Source organism: Brachycentrus maculatus, unplaced genomic scaffold (genome assembly GCF_059751285.1).
Source record: "Brachycentrus maculatus isolate JH-2025_06_01 unplaced genomic scaffold, ASM5975128v1 h1tg000263l, whole genome shotgun sequence".
Taxonomy (NCBI): domain Eukaryota; kingdom Metazoa; phylum Arthropoda; class Insecta; order Trichoptera; family Brachycentridae; genus Brachycentrus; species Brachycentrus maculatus.
The window spans coordinates 141,696-157,572 of NW_028281014.1; the positions used below are offsets into that span (position 1 = coordinate 141,696).

Genomic DNA, 15,877 nt, shown 5'->3' on the forward strand with positions numbered 1-15,877 from the left:
TGTTACCTGAATCTCTTTCATTCTCAGTTTCTTAATTATTCAAATATTGTAACAAATATTAAACTGTAAATTATACGAGTACCCAGATCTGTGGAATACGATGACTGCATCAATGCTTATCGATGACATTTTTATTACAGTTCGAACAATCGACATTCAGGCTGTGGAAGGCAAAATAGCTGAACTTCCATGTGACATATCCTCGGGACATCAGGATAAAGTTCACATGGTGTTCTGGTTCAGAGACGATGCGGGGATCCCCTTGTACAGGTGAATGTATTTTTATTTGTATAAGTTTTTCCTATCCGATAAATGCAATAATAGCTTTTTTGATAAGGACTCAGGATAGAAGAGTGTGGCGTTCCATCCGTTCTGCCTACACCTGCGGGGTAATAAGGCTCAGGATAGAAGAGTGTGGCGTTCCATCCTCTCTGCCTACCCCTGCGGGGAAACGGCGTGATGGTAGTAGAAGAAGTAGTAGTTGATACGATAAATGAGATCATCTTTCACTCTAAACTTTTAACTAAAAACTCAATATTACGGGAAACAAAAAAAATAAAGCTGCTTAAACATTTTTTATTTCATCGATTTTCGGGATGAATCAAATGCTTTTGTCTAAAATCTTTTTTATTTGTTTTTTTTTTTTAATAATTACATGGGTCGAGTAGGGAAAAATAATTGACACTGTTTGATTAAGGAGAATGGTCCCTGGTTTATCGCAATTTTTAAATATCAATCACAGTATAGTAATTTGTTCTAAAATATTGAAAATGTTGGAATGTCAAATTTAAAAATATACATTTCTCTTTTTATTCTAAGGCCCCTCTCTAAGCCCATTGGGCATTGGATTGACGCGGTGTTAACTTGAACGTAAATATCATGATTGCAGGATGATCAGTCCCGCACTTTAGATCTAAGAGAGAATACAGGGAATTTAGATGAATACAGATGATGTTTGTGTAAGAATTCGGGGATAAGAACATTATTGTTCATGTTAAAGGAAATAAAGGATGTATAATACGTAGAAAAATGAGAAAACAAAGGTTTTTTCGCTCGGAGTTGCATACTAACTTGTGTCACTTAGACACTTTTAATAATTACGAGTCCTTAAAAATAACTAATAAAAAATTAGGTTTTTGAGTCTATGAAAAATAAATTACTGATTTTTCATTCCATATTTGATATTTATTTTATATTACCCTGAACTGGTAGCTAAAGCATAAGATTGATCACCTTGCCCTCATGAAAGTAACGATCAAGAGAACACTGCGTTAAACGATGCGATGCCCCATCCACCATTGGGTTCGAATGAGGGTTATAAGAAAGAGGAGGACCTAAAAATATTATTTGAATTGAAATAATGGGAGTTGTTTTTGAATTCTCATCAATTAATAAATTTTCGTTTTTAACTTATCAAACAAGAATGATTACTTTATTTGTAAAACTAAAATATTATTTGTTACGCAGTAAAATTATAATATTCTGATTTTTACTTGCTCCGCATCACTCTCTTGTAATTTCATCATCTCATTTCTAATTCCAACCATTTTATATGCCAATTTCCCATTTAGTTCGTTGTATAGAATGAATTTAGCCTAAACTACCTTTATTTTTACGTTAATAATAGTCAGGCAAAGGAAGGTATGCCTTATCGCTTCGCGCGAGTCAATCTAACTAAAGCATCAATCACCCTAAGCCTACGTTCACACAAGCCTTCCCATATAATAGGGGAGGTATTGTTAACCATAGAATTCGTAATAATCGTTAAAATCGAAACTACTCAGTTTAACACATAAGCGTTTAATTTTTTCTTGACTGTTAATATTTATTCTTATTTTTTTAGAAAAGAATTGTAAATGTATATTTTCAAAAAATGTATATCTTGCCAAAACTTATTGTATAATATTTACTAAAGTGTTGGTATTTTAATAAGTATAAACAACCCTCTCGGGAACCTCTAGGAGAAACTTTGGTAGAAGAAGGGTTTGATTTTCATAAATATTCTTAAATATAACTTTCTTTTCATTTTTTTTCTTAATTCTTCGATGAATAAGTAAACTGTGGATAAATTTAATGTTGCGTGCCCAACTGATAATTTAAATTAAAAGATTATTATAGATTTGTATTAGACTTTGATTGGCTATTTTTGACGAAAATTCCAGACAGTTGGTCAACCAGTTAAAAGTTCGAAGGTAAACGCTTAAATCAGTCGCGCCAGAACAGGTTTCGTTACATATTTTGTCAGCCAATGGGAGTATATACCCTATTAAAACTATGTGTTTTTACAAAACATTTTATAACTTGTTAATTTATGCTCCATTATCTATAAAATTCTGTATACTGTCAAGTAATTTATAAGTAATTTAAACAAATAACATATTTGCAAATAATAATAATTACGAGATGATTTTTTAAGATTTAAAATATTACCCCCTTATTGGCTTTTCAAATATATATATATACATATATATATATATATATATATATATATATATATATATATATATATATATATATATATATATATATATATATATATATATATACATATACATATTTATATATATATATATATATATAAATATATATATATATATATATATATATATATATATATATATATATATATATATATATATATATATATATATATATATATATATATATATATATATATATATAAATATGTATATGTATATATATATATATATATATATATATATATATATATATATATATATATATATATATATATATAGAACATACTCAGTTTAAAGAAAAAACTTTTTTTTCTGAGATTGTTTAAAAATGATGACTTTTAAATTAATAAAAATATCGTAAATTCATCATTTCCTCATTAGCTTCAGGGGAAAAATACATAGTTAACCCAAAAAATTTATGTTTTGAAATAAATTCGTATTTACTACGATACTGGCATACCTTTTTTAAAATTTAACTTTAATCTCCCATGGTTCTTTGATTTTAACATTTATCATAATTTCCATAGTAAATGGTTCACCACCCCTAGAGGAAACGACACTCGCCTATTACACAATTTCTTGGTACTTGCAATATAAGTCCAACGGGTGTTTAATATGTATCAGTGCGATCAACATGCAATCACTTCAAACTGAGGAATGTTGTGAAATTAAAACCAATGACACCCGTAGATTAGCTTTTCATGTAAACTAAATAATCGTGTTTTAATTTATTTAATTGGACACAGTATTGTACGTTGAATCCGATAGTAAAATATGCTTACAAATTTTAAATAATATATTACTTTCAAATAAATCATTTACAAACCGAAAAAATGAACAAAACATTAATTACACGTATGGAGAATAACAAAAGCATTCTTTATTTATTTAATTTTTTAGACTTTTGTTTTTCTTCTTTTAGCATCTGTCAATATTATAGTTTTAAAACCACTACTTAAGTGAACTCTGTATTTAAAAAAATTGCAATTTTGCTCTTTTTAACTTAATACGCATGCTATATAAAGTAAAAACTTTGTTTCGATCTCGGTGTTTGATCACCAAGATTCTTTTTTTCTAGTATTTAATTGTCAAGTCAACTAAAATTTCACTTATAATTATAAATACGCTTTATTTACTTTTCCAGTAAAAACTTTAATTATATTATTGTTGGTTTTCAATGTTTTACGGAAATATTTATTGTTTGCATATTTATTTGTTAATGCTTCAATTTACCGTGTTTTAAAACCAGGTAACTGAAAAAACGCATTGTTTTATATAAAATTAAATAAAAGTAATTACGAGTATTTAAGAATAATTTTAATCAAAATTAGGTCATATTTGAACGTTTAACAAAAGCAAATCATTATTGACTTTTGATGTAATGTTTGACTACTAGTACACGTAAATAATAACATGAATATCCTAGAAACTAATTATTTTATAATAAGAGTAGAAGTATTGCAATTCGAATTGAGTTGTTCAAGATCACTCAAAACTTACTTTATATAGGTATTATTAAAATAATCAATCTTAGACGATATATTTTACAAATATTGAATATATATATATATATATATATATATATATATATATATATATATATATATATATATATATATATATATATTTATATATATATGTATATATATATATATATATATATATATATATATATATATATATATATATATATATATATATATATATATATATATTATTTAATATTTATTTTAACTATTTAACTCTTCTTCTCATAATTGTAAATTGCAAATATTTACTTCTTAGTCCTTTTTACTTTATTAATAATGTAATTATAAATAAAGTAAAAACTTTTTGTTTATAAATACTTAGTCTCTATGTTTGTTGTTGATTTGAAAATAATAATACCCTTAAAAGCTTTGTTTAGTACGTCATGTGTTCATAAATGATAAATAAACTACTTGAACCTAACTATAATACTTTAAGATTAAGCACTAATTGGTTTAACGTCAAACTGAGCAATAATATCAACAAAACTTATACGTAAAAGGGCTTTTGAAAATACTTACAGTCCTTTTTATCAAAGATGCGATATAAAATATTACATATTGTTAATGAATATTTATACTGTATATACATAAGTCTTCGACTCGTAGCTTTATAAAAGTAATAGATTTCTATTTTCTTTTCCAGATTAAAGCAAATAACGTTTTGTTGAGGGGCATTTTATTTATTGTCAGCAAGAAACATTGCGTAGTCAGCGTACAAAAGGCAAAAGACAGTTAGATCGTTCATGTCAGTTCCTATAATTACGTATCTATTCTTCAGATTACGTCTTCCAGTTATTTCCACGCAAAGTTTTGTAATTTGTGTCTAAAAATAACCAAAAAAAGTAAATAATAATTACAGATAATATGCTTTAATACTCTTCTACTCTAGATTATAACCAAAAAGTAATTATCATTGGATATGTACATTTCGTTAATTGAAATGTAGTTAAATCGTATTAAAACGTTCAATAACTTATTATCTCTTATTATTAATTGAAAATGAAAGCACTCTCGGGACTGAAATTGGTGTAACGAGTAGATACCTGGAGATAATTTTGTATTAATTCGTCAGTGGATTCCTTCAATTTATTTCGGTAATGTTTCTCAAAACCAAATGAGTTTTCCGCGGAGATGGCGCTCCTTAATCTGTCACTGCGAACAAACTGTAAAGTGTTAACCCGTAGACTTAATTAACTTGCTGTTTACATATCATGAAAGTAAACTTAACAGACGCTCACTTATCTTAATCTTTAAATTTTTCCCCTGTGAGAGCTTTTTTACAATAAAAATCTCAAAATGTTGAGAGCAAAATGTCTAAAACTACATACTTTTACAAAATATATTTTAAAAAAAGGAAACAAATGAAAAAACAAAATTTCAAGTGTATTTTTTCTGTTTTAATTTAAATATTTCCTCATTCTGATATTTTTTTATTGTGCTAATATTGATACAAAAATTATTTATCTTTTATTTAATAACCACCCACTTTTACTTACATATAAAATATCTTATTTTGGCTACGTTTTGTTTGCAAAAAAATATTTGGCGCTTGGCAAAAGATTTACACTGAATGATTATTTACTGTACTTAATCAAGGAAATAATACGATTTTTGTAGTTCATAAAGTATTTTTATAACTGTAAAAAAACCTTACAATTTCACGGTTCTTAACTGTTATATATTATTTCTTATTTGTTGTTGTTTTTACAATCACATCAATATTTTCATTCAATGAGTATATTTGAACAATAAGTCACAGTCTAAAAGACATTAATTTCCGACAGTAACCACTGGACCACAACCAAACTAGATACCGCATTGTTTGCATAAAGACAACTGTGTAACTGCATATTTGTTTGAAATTATTGTTTGAATCGCTTATTTTATGGATCTTCATATCTTGTGTTAAAAATTAGCTTTGTTTTATTATATATATATATATATCACCATATAAGATTTTATTAGAGTTATTTTGTAAGAAATGATATATTTTTTAATGAATTAGGTAACTTTTGTTAATGTCTTACATACTGATCAATAGGTACGTGCATTTTATGGTATAAACTGTAAAACAATTGAAGTGCAATATTGCATTCTCTTTATTCAAACTACATTGACCCACTGAGTGTCTTGGTCTAATGGTCTGAGTAATATGATGTTAACAACGACCACAGTGGAAACTTGTTTAGTTGTTCTAATCTTCGAACACTGGTGGCTAAACGTAAGGATGTTCAATAGAAACGTTATGAAGATGAAATATGTATTTTATTTATTTTTTCGGCATTAACTTTGTGGTAAGATATGTTACAATGATTAAAAAAAACACTTGTTTTTTACCACTTGAGTTTTATTATAGACTACATGTTTCAGAAGTTAAAATTCCATCATTCAGGTCTGTATAATAACTTAAAAGCTATTATACAAATTATTAATAAGTTATTATACAGACCTGAATGATGGACGTTTAACTTCTGAAACATGTAGTCTATAATCAAACTCAAGTGGTAAAAAACAAGTGTTTTCTTTAATCATTGTAATGAAATATGTAATTCATTACAAAATTTTATCATTTATTTCACCGTGCAAATGTTGCTTTGGATTAAAACTTTAAAGTCAGCCGAAAATCCACAATTATTGAATGCTCTGTTCCACTTTCTGAAGCTGAGAAAAGTTTCAACATAGCTATCAACTGGGCTAAAGAAGTCATTTATAATACTGAGGAATTAATGGTTTTGAGATGAATGCGTGATTTATCCCCTAAACACCAGTTAAGTTCGTTGATTCAAAAGAAAATATCTGATTTTACAAGCTCAAATAAAATTATTATATTTTTAAATTATCATTTCTGTACTTAAATGAAAGTGGACAATGAAGGGCATTTTCATAAACTGAATTTTGTCTCCGTCTTATTATTCTCAAAACACTCAGTAATATGAAAAATTTGACGGAAAAAAAAGACGGAAAAAAAGACGGAAGCGTTATAATTGAATAATGTAAAAAACAAGTGTTTTTTTACAATAATGCACTATGTTAAATTTTATCAGAAATATGACGTGTTCAATTTATAGATCTGTACATTTTATCAGGACTGTATGTCGTAACAGGAAAAGTTCCCGTGGTCCGAGGAGACTTGTCGCTTGATAGCCAAACTCGCCGTCGGATGACGGGAACTCCCGGAGCCGAAACCGATAATTCCACCTAGAATATTGAGGGAACTTTAGTCCCAACTTCGTGAAACTTATCATCGCTTGCTTGTGTTCACACTTAACAGAATATTCAATTCACCGTAGCTCGGTAATGCTTGACTTAGCTAAGTAACAATAAAAGTGTGACCAAGTGAAAGGAAATGGTTCATATTCACACGAAACATGGGTGTTACACTCGGGGGCTTTGTGTCAAATAACACAATGTATTACGTACTTACATATAATATATTACAATATATCCAGCGTTACGTTTTCTTAGGAGAGAAACAAATTTCGTCATTCCTTTCAAACAGATTAAGATTTCTCAATTACTTTAATTGTACTACTCATAAAACAGGTTTTAACAAAAAGAGGTAAAAAAATTAAATTTCCTGCAATAAATTGATGGCGTCACCCACCGCGTGGGATGTTGCGCCATTTTGTTGAAACCACAGATCTGTCATTTCAATGTCATTCAACTGAGGTACGAAGAAGTCAGTAAGCATGGTTCTGTAGCGCTCTCCATTGGCCGTAACATTCTGTCTTGCATTGTCTTTAAAAGAATACTGGCTAATGATTCCAACTGCCCACCAAACAGTGACTTTAAATGGATGTAAGGGCGTCTTGACAAAGGTTTTTGAGTTTTCATCACTCCAAATTCGGCAATTCTGCTTATTGACATAACTAGAAATGTGCCTCATCCGAAAAAGAGTCTAATAGAATATTGTCTTAGCCCATTCGCCGAACCTGCGACGCGCATAATGGTCATTCTGTGTATTCATAGTGAAATTGCAAAACGTACTGACTACAAATCAACTGTCAACTGTCAAATTGACAGTCTGTAGAAACAAAATTGCCAGTTTAAAAACCAAATCTCTAAAAAAACACCCAATACATTTTCATTTTAGCCAACTTTTCATATTTTGATTTCAAATAAGTTTTTAGCTATTTTATGCTGATTCAATCCGCTTTTTTAATTAAATAAAAAATATGTTTTAGATATTAACCCAAACTTATCTACGTGATACATCAGACGCTGGGTTATTTATCTAACGAATAATATCTCAGCTTGAGATAAAGCGTCTACCGTTTTAATAAGAGATGGAATTCCATCTATCCCATGGTACCACAAAGCATTTGACTGGCTTAAGTGATCACTTTAAATATATTCCATCAATTTTTTAAAGATGTATAAATACAATGTTGTTAAATTACTTTCACATGCTAATGGTTATTTGATAGATTTGTAAGTACGATTGACAGCAACGCTTTCAATTAAACAAGTAAACGAGTGATCACTTAAGCAATCCAAATGCCAGTTTTTAATTCCTGGAATTTACAGACTTATATCGCTCTTGGTATTAAAAAAAGCGAAACATGCTTAGTATCATTTGAAACACTACAAGAAAATAATTGAAATATTTTGATATTACAAGAAATTTTGCATTGTATTCATATCACACGCTAAGCGTATATTTATTTCCCAAATAAGTGCCTAACTCTTTAGTATTTATTTAAACCTTATTCTAAAGAAAAGGAAAATTGTCTCAGTTAAAACACCTATATCCTATACCTATACCTATATTTTTCTGTCATAAAATAGTTTCCATTAAATTTCAATCTCATGTTTAGCATACATATAATTTCTACATAAATATATATTTCAACCGCACTCTAAAGAAAAAAAGGAAACTCACCTCAGTTGAAGCATCTGTAATAATTAATATCTTAATGTCATAACATATTTTTCATTGAAAGAAATATCGTGCTAAGCTCGCATATATTTTCCAAAAAAGTCTTCGATATATATTTTTACCTTACCCTCAAGAAGAAAGGGAAACTCACAAATGAAAGTCGATAAATTTCATTCAACGTTGTTTACAAGCGTAACCGAACGCGAACTTTGGCTACAACCATTAAAAAGAGGTCCTTAATTGAATTTTAAATTTAATCACGGGATGGACCTTTATTTTCATTTTCCCACTGGCCACAATTTGATTTAGTGGATCGTTTTACCCAACGTCCCTTTTTACATGCTCTACTCTTATACATATTATCAGCATCGGGTGCGGTCTCGATTGCCAATATTTATTTAGAATCCATATTTACGATAGCCATTAAACACACAGCCATCCGTAATGCTGTTAGCTTTCGATTCGATTGCTTACAATAAATAATACTGATCAGTCACAATCACAATTCTTTTTTTAAAAAATAATATCTATCTTTAGCTTATTTTATAAGACACATAGAAGTATAAAAGACAAGATACACACCCTTGTTTATATATATATATATATATATATATATATATATATATATATATATATATATATATATATATATATATATATATATATAAATATATATATATATGTATATATATATTTATATATATATATATATATATATATATATATATATATATATATATATATATATATATATATATATATATATGTATATATATATTTATATATATATATATATTTATATATATATATATATATATATATATATATATATATATATATATATATATATATATATATATATATATATATATATCTATATATATATAAACAAGAGTGTGTATCTTGTCTTTTATACTTCTATGTGTCTTATAAAATAAGCTAAAGATAGATATTATTTTTTAAAAAAAGATAATATATAAATGTATATAGCTTTTAATTTAACGAGTTTTTTTTTATTCACAATATTTTGAGTGTGTCCAAATACTTGCTCACTCCTTTCAACAACGACATATGTATATCAAAAAACTTGATTTTTCACGAGATCGTTTTTAAAGTTTAAAAATATAATAAAATGTATTTTAAATAATTCTCAAGCCACTTTTTGAACTTTTTACTGTGCAACAGATTTGAAACCTGATTTTTATCCATTTGATAAATATTTAGTATATTTAAAAAAAAAAAAAACAATACCTATTCTTCAAGATGCAAAAACAACACTTTCTGTCCTATTGCGGGGAAATTTTAAGCAAAAAAATATGCCACTTTTGCTGGAATACAGTACATTTTCTGGGCACTACGAAAACATGTACAACTCAATGTTAACGATATTTGAAATATGACGTAGTTGAAAGGAGTGAGCGACTTGTTCAAAAATTTCGGTTTTCTCCACTTAGGAATTATTTTAACATTCTGACATCTCAACATGGATGAAGAGACATATGGAATTAGGGTATATATTTACAGGGCTTATGACCTGTCATAGGATGATAAAGTGATCAATTTAGTGCAACATTCACCATTCTCCCCATGATTGATATTTCAGATAGTCAATTCCAATAGCTTTAAAATGAACTTTAAAAACGAAATAAAAACGTCATCGGCAAAAAAATAATATCCAAAATCTCATTTTAAAGTTCCCTTCTTGCCGTATTAGTTACATTTACACCTTCCGATGTCTGAATTACACAATATTCTAGAAACTGAAGACTACGACAATTATTAATTTTCATAGCTTCTTGATCAAAAGCCTCCCACGTTTCTCTGTCACATGAAACTCTGCTATGTCGCGGTGATCCGCCACAAGAAGATCGTTATCAATGTTCTCATATTTGCTTTGATGAAAAATGATGAAATGAAAACGTTTTCTATCCGTAAGGAAGTTGTGAATATTACGGAAACAAAGTTGTGAACGGGCATTTTGGAATAATGGAGAATTATATAGTTTATAAGTACATTAAAAAGTTTAAAATATATTTTAATCATTTTCTTTTAAATAAAAATATGTTCACAAAGAAAATGGTTATATGTATTTTAACCTTTTATGTCCTCAATAAAAAAATATAATTTAATTCTCATTAACATATTCTTTGTCTTTATCAATATATTTTTACCATCGAATCCTACTTGTGTGTTTTTAATTATTGTTTTTAGCATAGCTTGTTACGAAATTGTCAAATAAGAAAAAAACTGTCTCACAAAGCCTAATTTAATGCAAGTTTGATTATAACCACTAACAGATCGATGTGTTAACAAATCCACCTTTCATACTATTTTTTAACATAATACTTTTTTCAAATATACACAACTGCTTACTTAAGAAATGCTTTTAAAAAAATATATTAAAAATTATGTTAATAATGTTTAGTTTATTTTCACTAACCTATTCTTTTTATTATTATTATATACTCATCTTACGTGTGCAGAGATATATGGTAAACGCATTAAAACCCATTTTATATCATTAAAATAAAAAATAAAATCGATATGGTCATAAATAATATTATCCGAGGATTTTTTTAATTGGCCATAGTTTGGTTAATTAATGTTGTATAATTTATTGTTTTGGCTGTAAAAATCCCAAATAAAATAAAATAAAAATAAAAAAAATAAGTGGTCAAAAGCAATTTCCGCTAGTATCTTAGAGATAAGTAATCCATTCCGTTTGAATCTTGTATTGCGATTATCTTTAAAAGTTCCTCTCATAAACCTTGAAGTGTTTTTAAATTAAGTCATCTTACTATAAGACTCAATTAGTTTTTAAAACAGTTCAAGGTTTCTGGGAGGAGCTTTCATTGGTGTTCGCAATGCAAAATTTGAACGCAATCTATGCAAAAATCATATTATTCAAAGCTCTACGTATTCCGTAGAATAGTGAATACCAAGCTTCGCATTATAAAATCGTGTGTATCAATTCAGGCTAATATATCTCTGCGCGTTTGCATCAGTGTAAATATTTCCAAACGCAATCGATATACATCAATAATTGCGATATTTTCTTGTACAGTTTCGACGTCAGGGGGGTGGGCATGACCGAGGGGCGGCACTGGTCGGCCCCGGGGGTGTTCGGCCCCCGCGCCACCTTCCGCCCCACCACCGCCCCCGCCGCCCTCGTGCTGCAGGACGTGAAGCGCCACGACGAGGGCATATACCGCTGCAGGGTGGACTACAGGAACACGCAGACGATGAGCTTCAAGTACAACTTCTCGGTGATAGGTGAGTCTTCACCAACTGTTTATTAAGCACAGTATATTTGTTAATCTAAGAAAGAAAAAAACACTTATTTATTGTAACAGCAGACAGTTGGTAGAATTCCATATTGAATTATTGATTAATATATCCAAATATTGAATTATTCAGTAATATATCCAAAATTAAACAAAGTTTATCGGATTGAATTCTACATTTAATTATGTATATGAAAATACGTGACGCGTTTCGTCTTATTAAGACATCATCAAACACTCTACTCAGTGTTTGATGTCTTAATAAGACGAAACACGTCACGTATTAACATATACATAAATAAATGATGAATTCAATCCATTAAACCTTGTTTATTTTGAATAACCCAACAAGAAAAAACAGGTTTTTTTTATATAAAAATAAACTGTATAACTTTTTTTAAAATAAAAATAAGGTGTATTACTGTATACAAACGTAACTAACAAGTGTAAGTCCCTCTCCAAGCACAATAGCGCAGTCTTTTTATTGAAGAGAACTGCGTTTTTAATGTTAATATTGTAAGTGGAAATGTTTAGAAAATGAATCAAAATTATAAAAAAAAAACTTTTGTAACCATTTTAAATAATAAATATAAATAAATAAAATGACACTCTCCTTATCTTTCATAGTTCACTTGATTATGACTTTTTAAAAGTATTATTACTCAAAGTAAACAATGAATGATAAGAAGATTGTTATATTACTATACCACAAAGTTAACAATGCTTTTAATATACAAAATGTATTTTTGATCATTTTAAAAATTAAACACTTGTATGATACCATTTTTGAGTATTATTTCATTCAAATGACAAGTTTCGAAAAATTCAGTTGTTTTCAACAACACGTGAATACAAAGAAGATGAAAACAACTTTAGTATTTGAAACTAGTCGTGTGTAATAAAAAAAACTCAATAACTAATATTATACAAGTGTTTAAATTTTTAAATTATCAACAGGTAATTCAACAAATTGAATAACCAATCAATAAATCATATGAGAATTTTTTTTTCTTCTATTTTTTAACCCTTATCCGCACCAAATGGTGCATAGGGCACTGTTTCATTGCGACAAAGTGCAATCTCTTATGAAGGCAAGGTGATCAGCCGTGCGCTTCTTGTATCAGTCCAGGTTGATATTAAATATCACTTAAGACAGCCAATTGCCAGCCCGTAAGCCCTGAGATGCTCAAACTCCATCTTCTTTCGTATTAAAACCATGTATGTTTAATCCGAAGTTGAGATGCCTGTAATATTTTATAAGTCATTTATAGGGTTAACAACTTCTCATCGGCTGGCTTTATTGGTCATTTAACATTCGCGCGTTACGTTAATCATTTTTCCATGTTTGAATATCCATGGCATTAAACTTTTTGGAAGCTGTATATAAACAATACCTAAGCACCTATTCGTGTAGGAGTTTTAAACTTACTTTTTTGTGAAGTACATCGCAATCTTTTACATCTTTATATGCGACAATCTTTACGATTTATTATCTTACTAGAAGATGCCAGTACTTTTTATTTCGATTTTTTGCGCTTTGAAATTGTGTATGCTAAATCATAGTAACGATACCTCTGAGGATAAATCCAGTATTTATCTTCTTACAAAGATTTAAACACATTCAAAATAATGTTTAGTGTATAACAATAAACGGTATAATATTAAATTCAAAATGTTCAATGTAAAAAATCTTTATCTGAAAAAACACAGAAGTTGAGTAATTTTTATTGGGCGGTTAATTTTTTATTAACATTTATTTTTTATTCCAAGTTTTGGAACTTGGAATGAAACAATAATTTATTGACTTGGTTTTTACTTTAAAAAACTTCAATTTTTTTACTTTTAATATTTAAATCACGCACTGACTTGAGTTGAAATGTTAATTATATTTTGAAAACATTAAAACAATAATTCTGTGACAATTTTTCGCCTTGTTAAAGCATTTGACGTAAGTTTGAAAATACCCCCACGTTGTCACAAAATTATTGTTTTTATGTTTATGTAATAAAATAAAAATTTTGGTAGATACAAAGCAGTATTACATTTTAATACTAAAAGTATTTATAAAATATTTTATAAACGAGAATTATATGGGTAAGTATAAAAAAAATTCTCAGACATTAGATTTTTCTCTTAAAGAAAATCCAACAAGATTGAGAATATATTATATTACTTTTAATTTGTTCCTTTCATTCGACAATTTTTTTATCTTAATTGTAATAAATGCATGTTTAATCAACTAGTTTTTTTATCTCAATTCATAATACACAAATTTGGCAAAACATTATTACAAAGAGAAAAGAGAATTCCACCATTTCGTACGAATCATAAATAAGTTTCTAAGCTTTAAAAACACAAATATTAACGTACTGAAAACTCCCAACGCTATTACCATAAAAGTTAATGGGTAATACGCTCGTGTAGGTACCATAATACCCCTTTCATAATATATTTTTGTGTAGGTAACTATTTACATGAATTCCTTGTTTGTTTTAGTTCCTCCTGAGAAACCAACAGTTGTAGATGCCAGAGGCACGTTGAATGGGACCCTAATAGGGCCAATGATGGAAGGGGATAATCTAGTTCTCAATTGTAGAGTTCTTGGAGGTAAGTGCCTCTCGTTATCTTGAATTAATTTTATTGTACTAACGTTGAAGCAAAATATGTCTACGTAAAAGGTTAAGGAATGCAAAGCTGAGATAAGCATTATCGATAAAATTAAGAAAGGTGTGCTGAGATGGTTTGGACATGTAGAACGAATGAGTAAGGAAATAACGGTAAAACAAATTTATGAGGCGAATGTTAGTGGGAAAAGAAGCAGAGGAAGACCGAGAAAAACATGGCACGATCAGGTGTGCCAAATACTAGAAAGTGGTCAGGTTAGGAGTCGTAACAATCGGCGGGTATGTATGAGGAGATGCATGAACGTGGTGAGGCGAAGAATGTTTGCAAGGACAGAGTAGTGTGGCGCTCTATTCTCTCTGCCTACCCCTGCGGGGAAGCAGCGTGATGGTTAGTTAGTTAGTTTTAAAAGGTTAAAAAATTAAGTTACATAGATTTGAAATATCTTTAATTATAAATAAAACACGTGATTTTTACCACTTGAATGTCATATTTTTATTTTACAATAGTTGAAGTGTGTCCAAATACCTGTTTACAATTTTTTTATGTCTTCACTTTGAAGCTATTTTTTTAAATTTGACATCTCAGCATATATAAAGAAGAACATAGAAGTCTGGGTATTTACAGGGCTTACATTGGCTTGGTTAAACAAACCGTTGATGGTCGTACGCCCTGTAAATGCCCAGACTTCCATATTCATCTTCAACTTTGTTGACATGTCAAAAAATATACATCCGAGTATATATTTTTTACGACCAGTGTTGGATACAATTTGTTTGAATATAAACTCAATATAATACTCATGTGGTAAAAAAACATTTGTTTTATTTAAAACTTAATCATGGTAGGACACCACGATGTGAATGCTGAAACAATAAATGAAATATCCTTGACAATGTTTATCATAAATTTTCGGCTACATTTTTTAAATTTCACAACAGTAAAAACTTGTTTCTAAAATCAAAAGCCTTTAGTCATAAAAATTAATATATAAAATAATAAAACAAGTAAAATAAATATTTATTTTGAATACATTTCACATTTTATCTATGTTTTCAAAGGATCTCTATTTCGCTTTTTACG

The 15,877-nt window shown here is 28.5% G+C and overlaps 1 protein-coding gene across 1 annotated transcript in view; it reads left to right on the plus strand.

Annotated features, from left to right (window-relative positions):
- The window catches only part of LOC148305704 (kin of IRRE-like protein 1), a 157,462-nt gene that overhangs the window by 59,681 nt on the left and 81,904 nt on the right, over positions 1-15,877 (plus strand). The window contains exons 3-5 of the mRNA XM_088266219.1: positions 141-270; positions 11,953-12,161; positions 14,669-14,779. Coding sequence (XP_088122345.1) covers positions 141-270; positions 11,953-12,161; positions 14,669-14,779 — 450 coding nt within the window. The remainder of the gene's footprint in view (positions 1-140; positions 271-11,952; positions 12,162-14,668; positions 14,780-15,877) is intronic.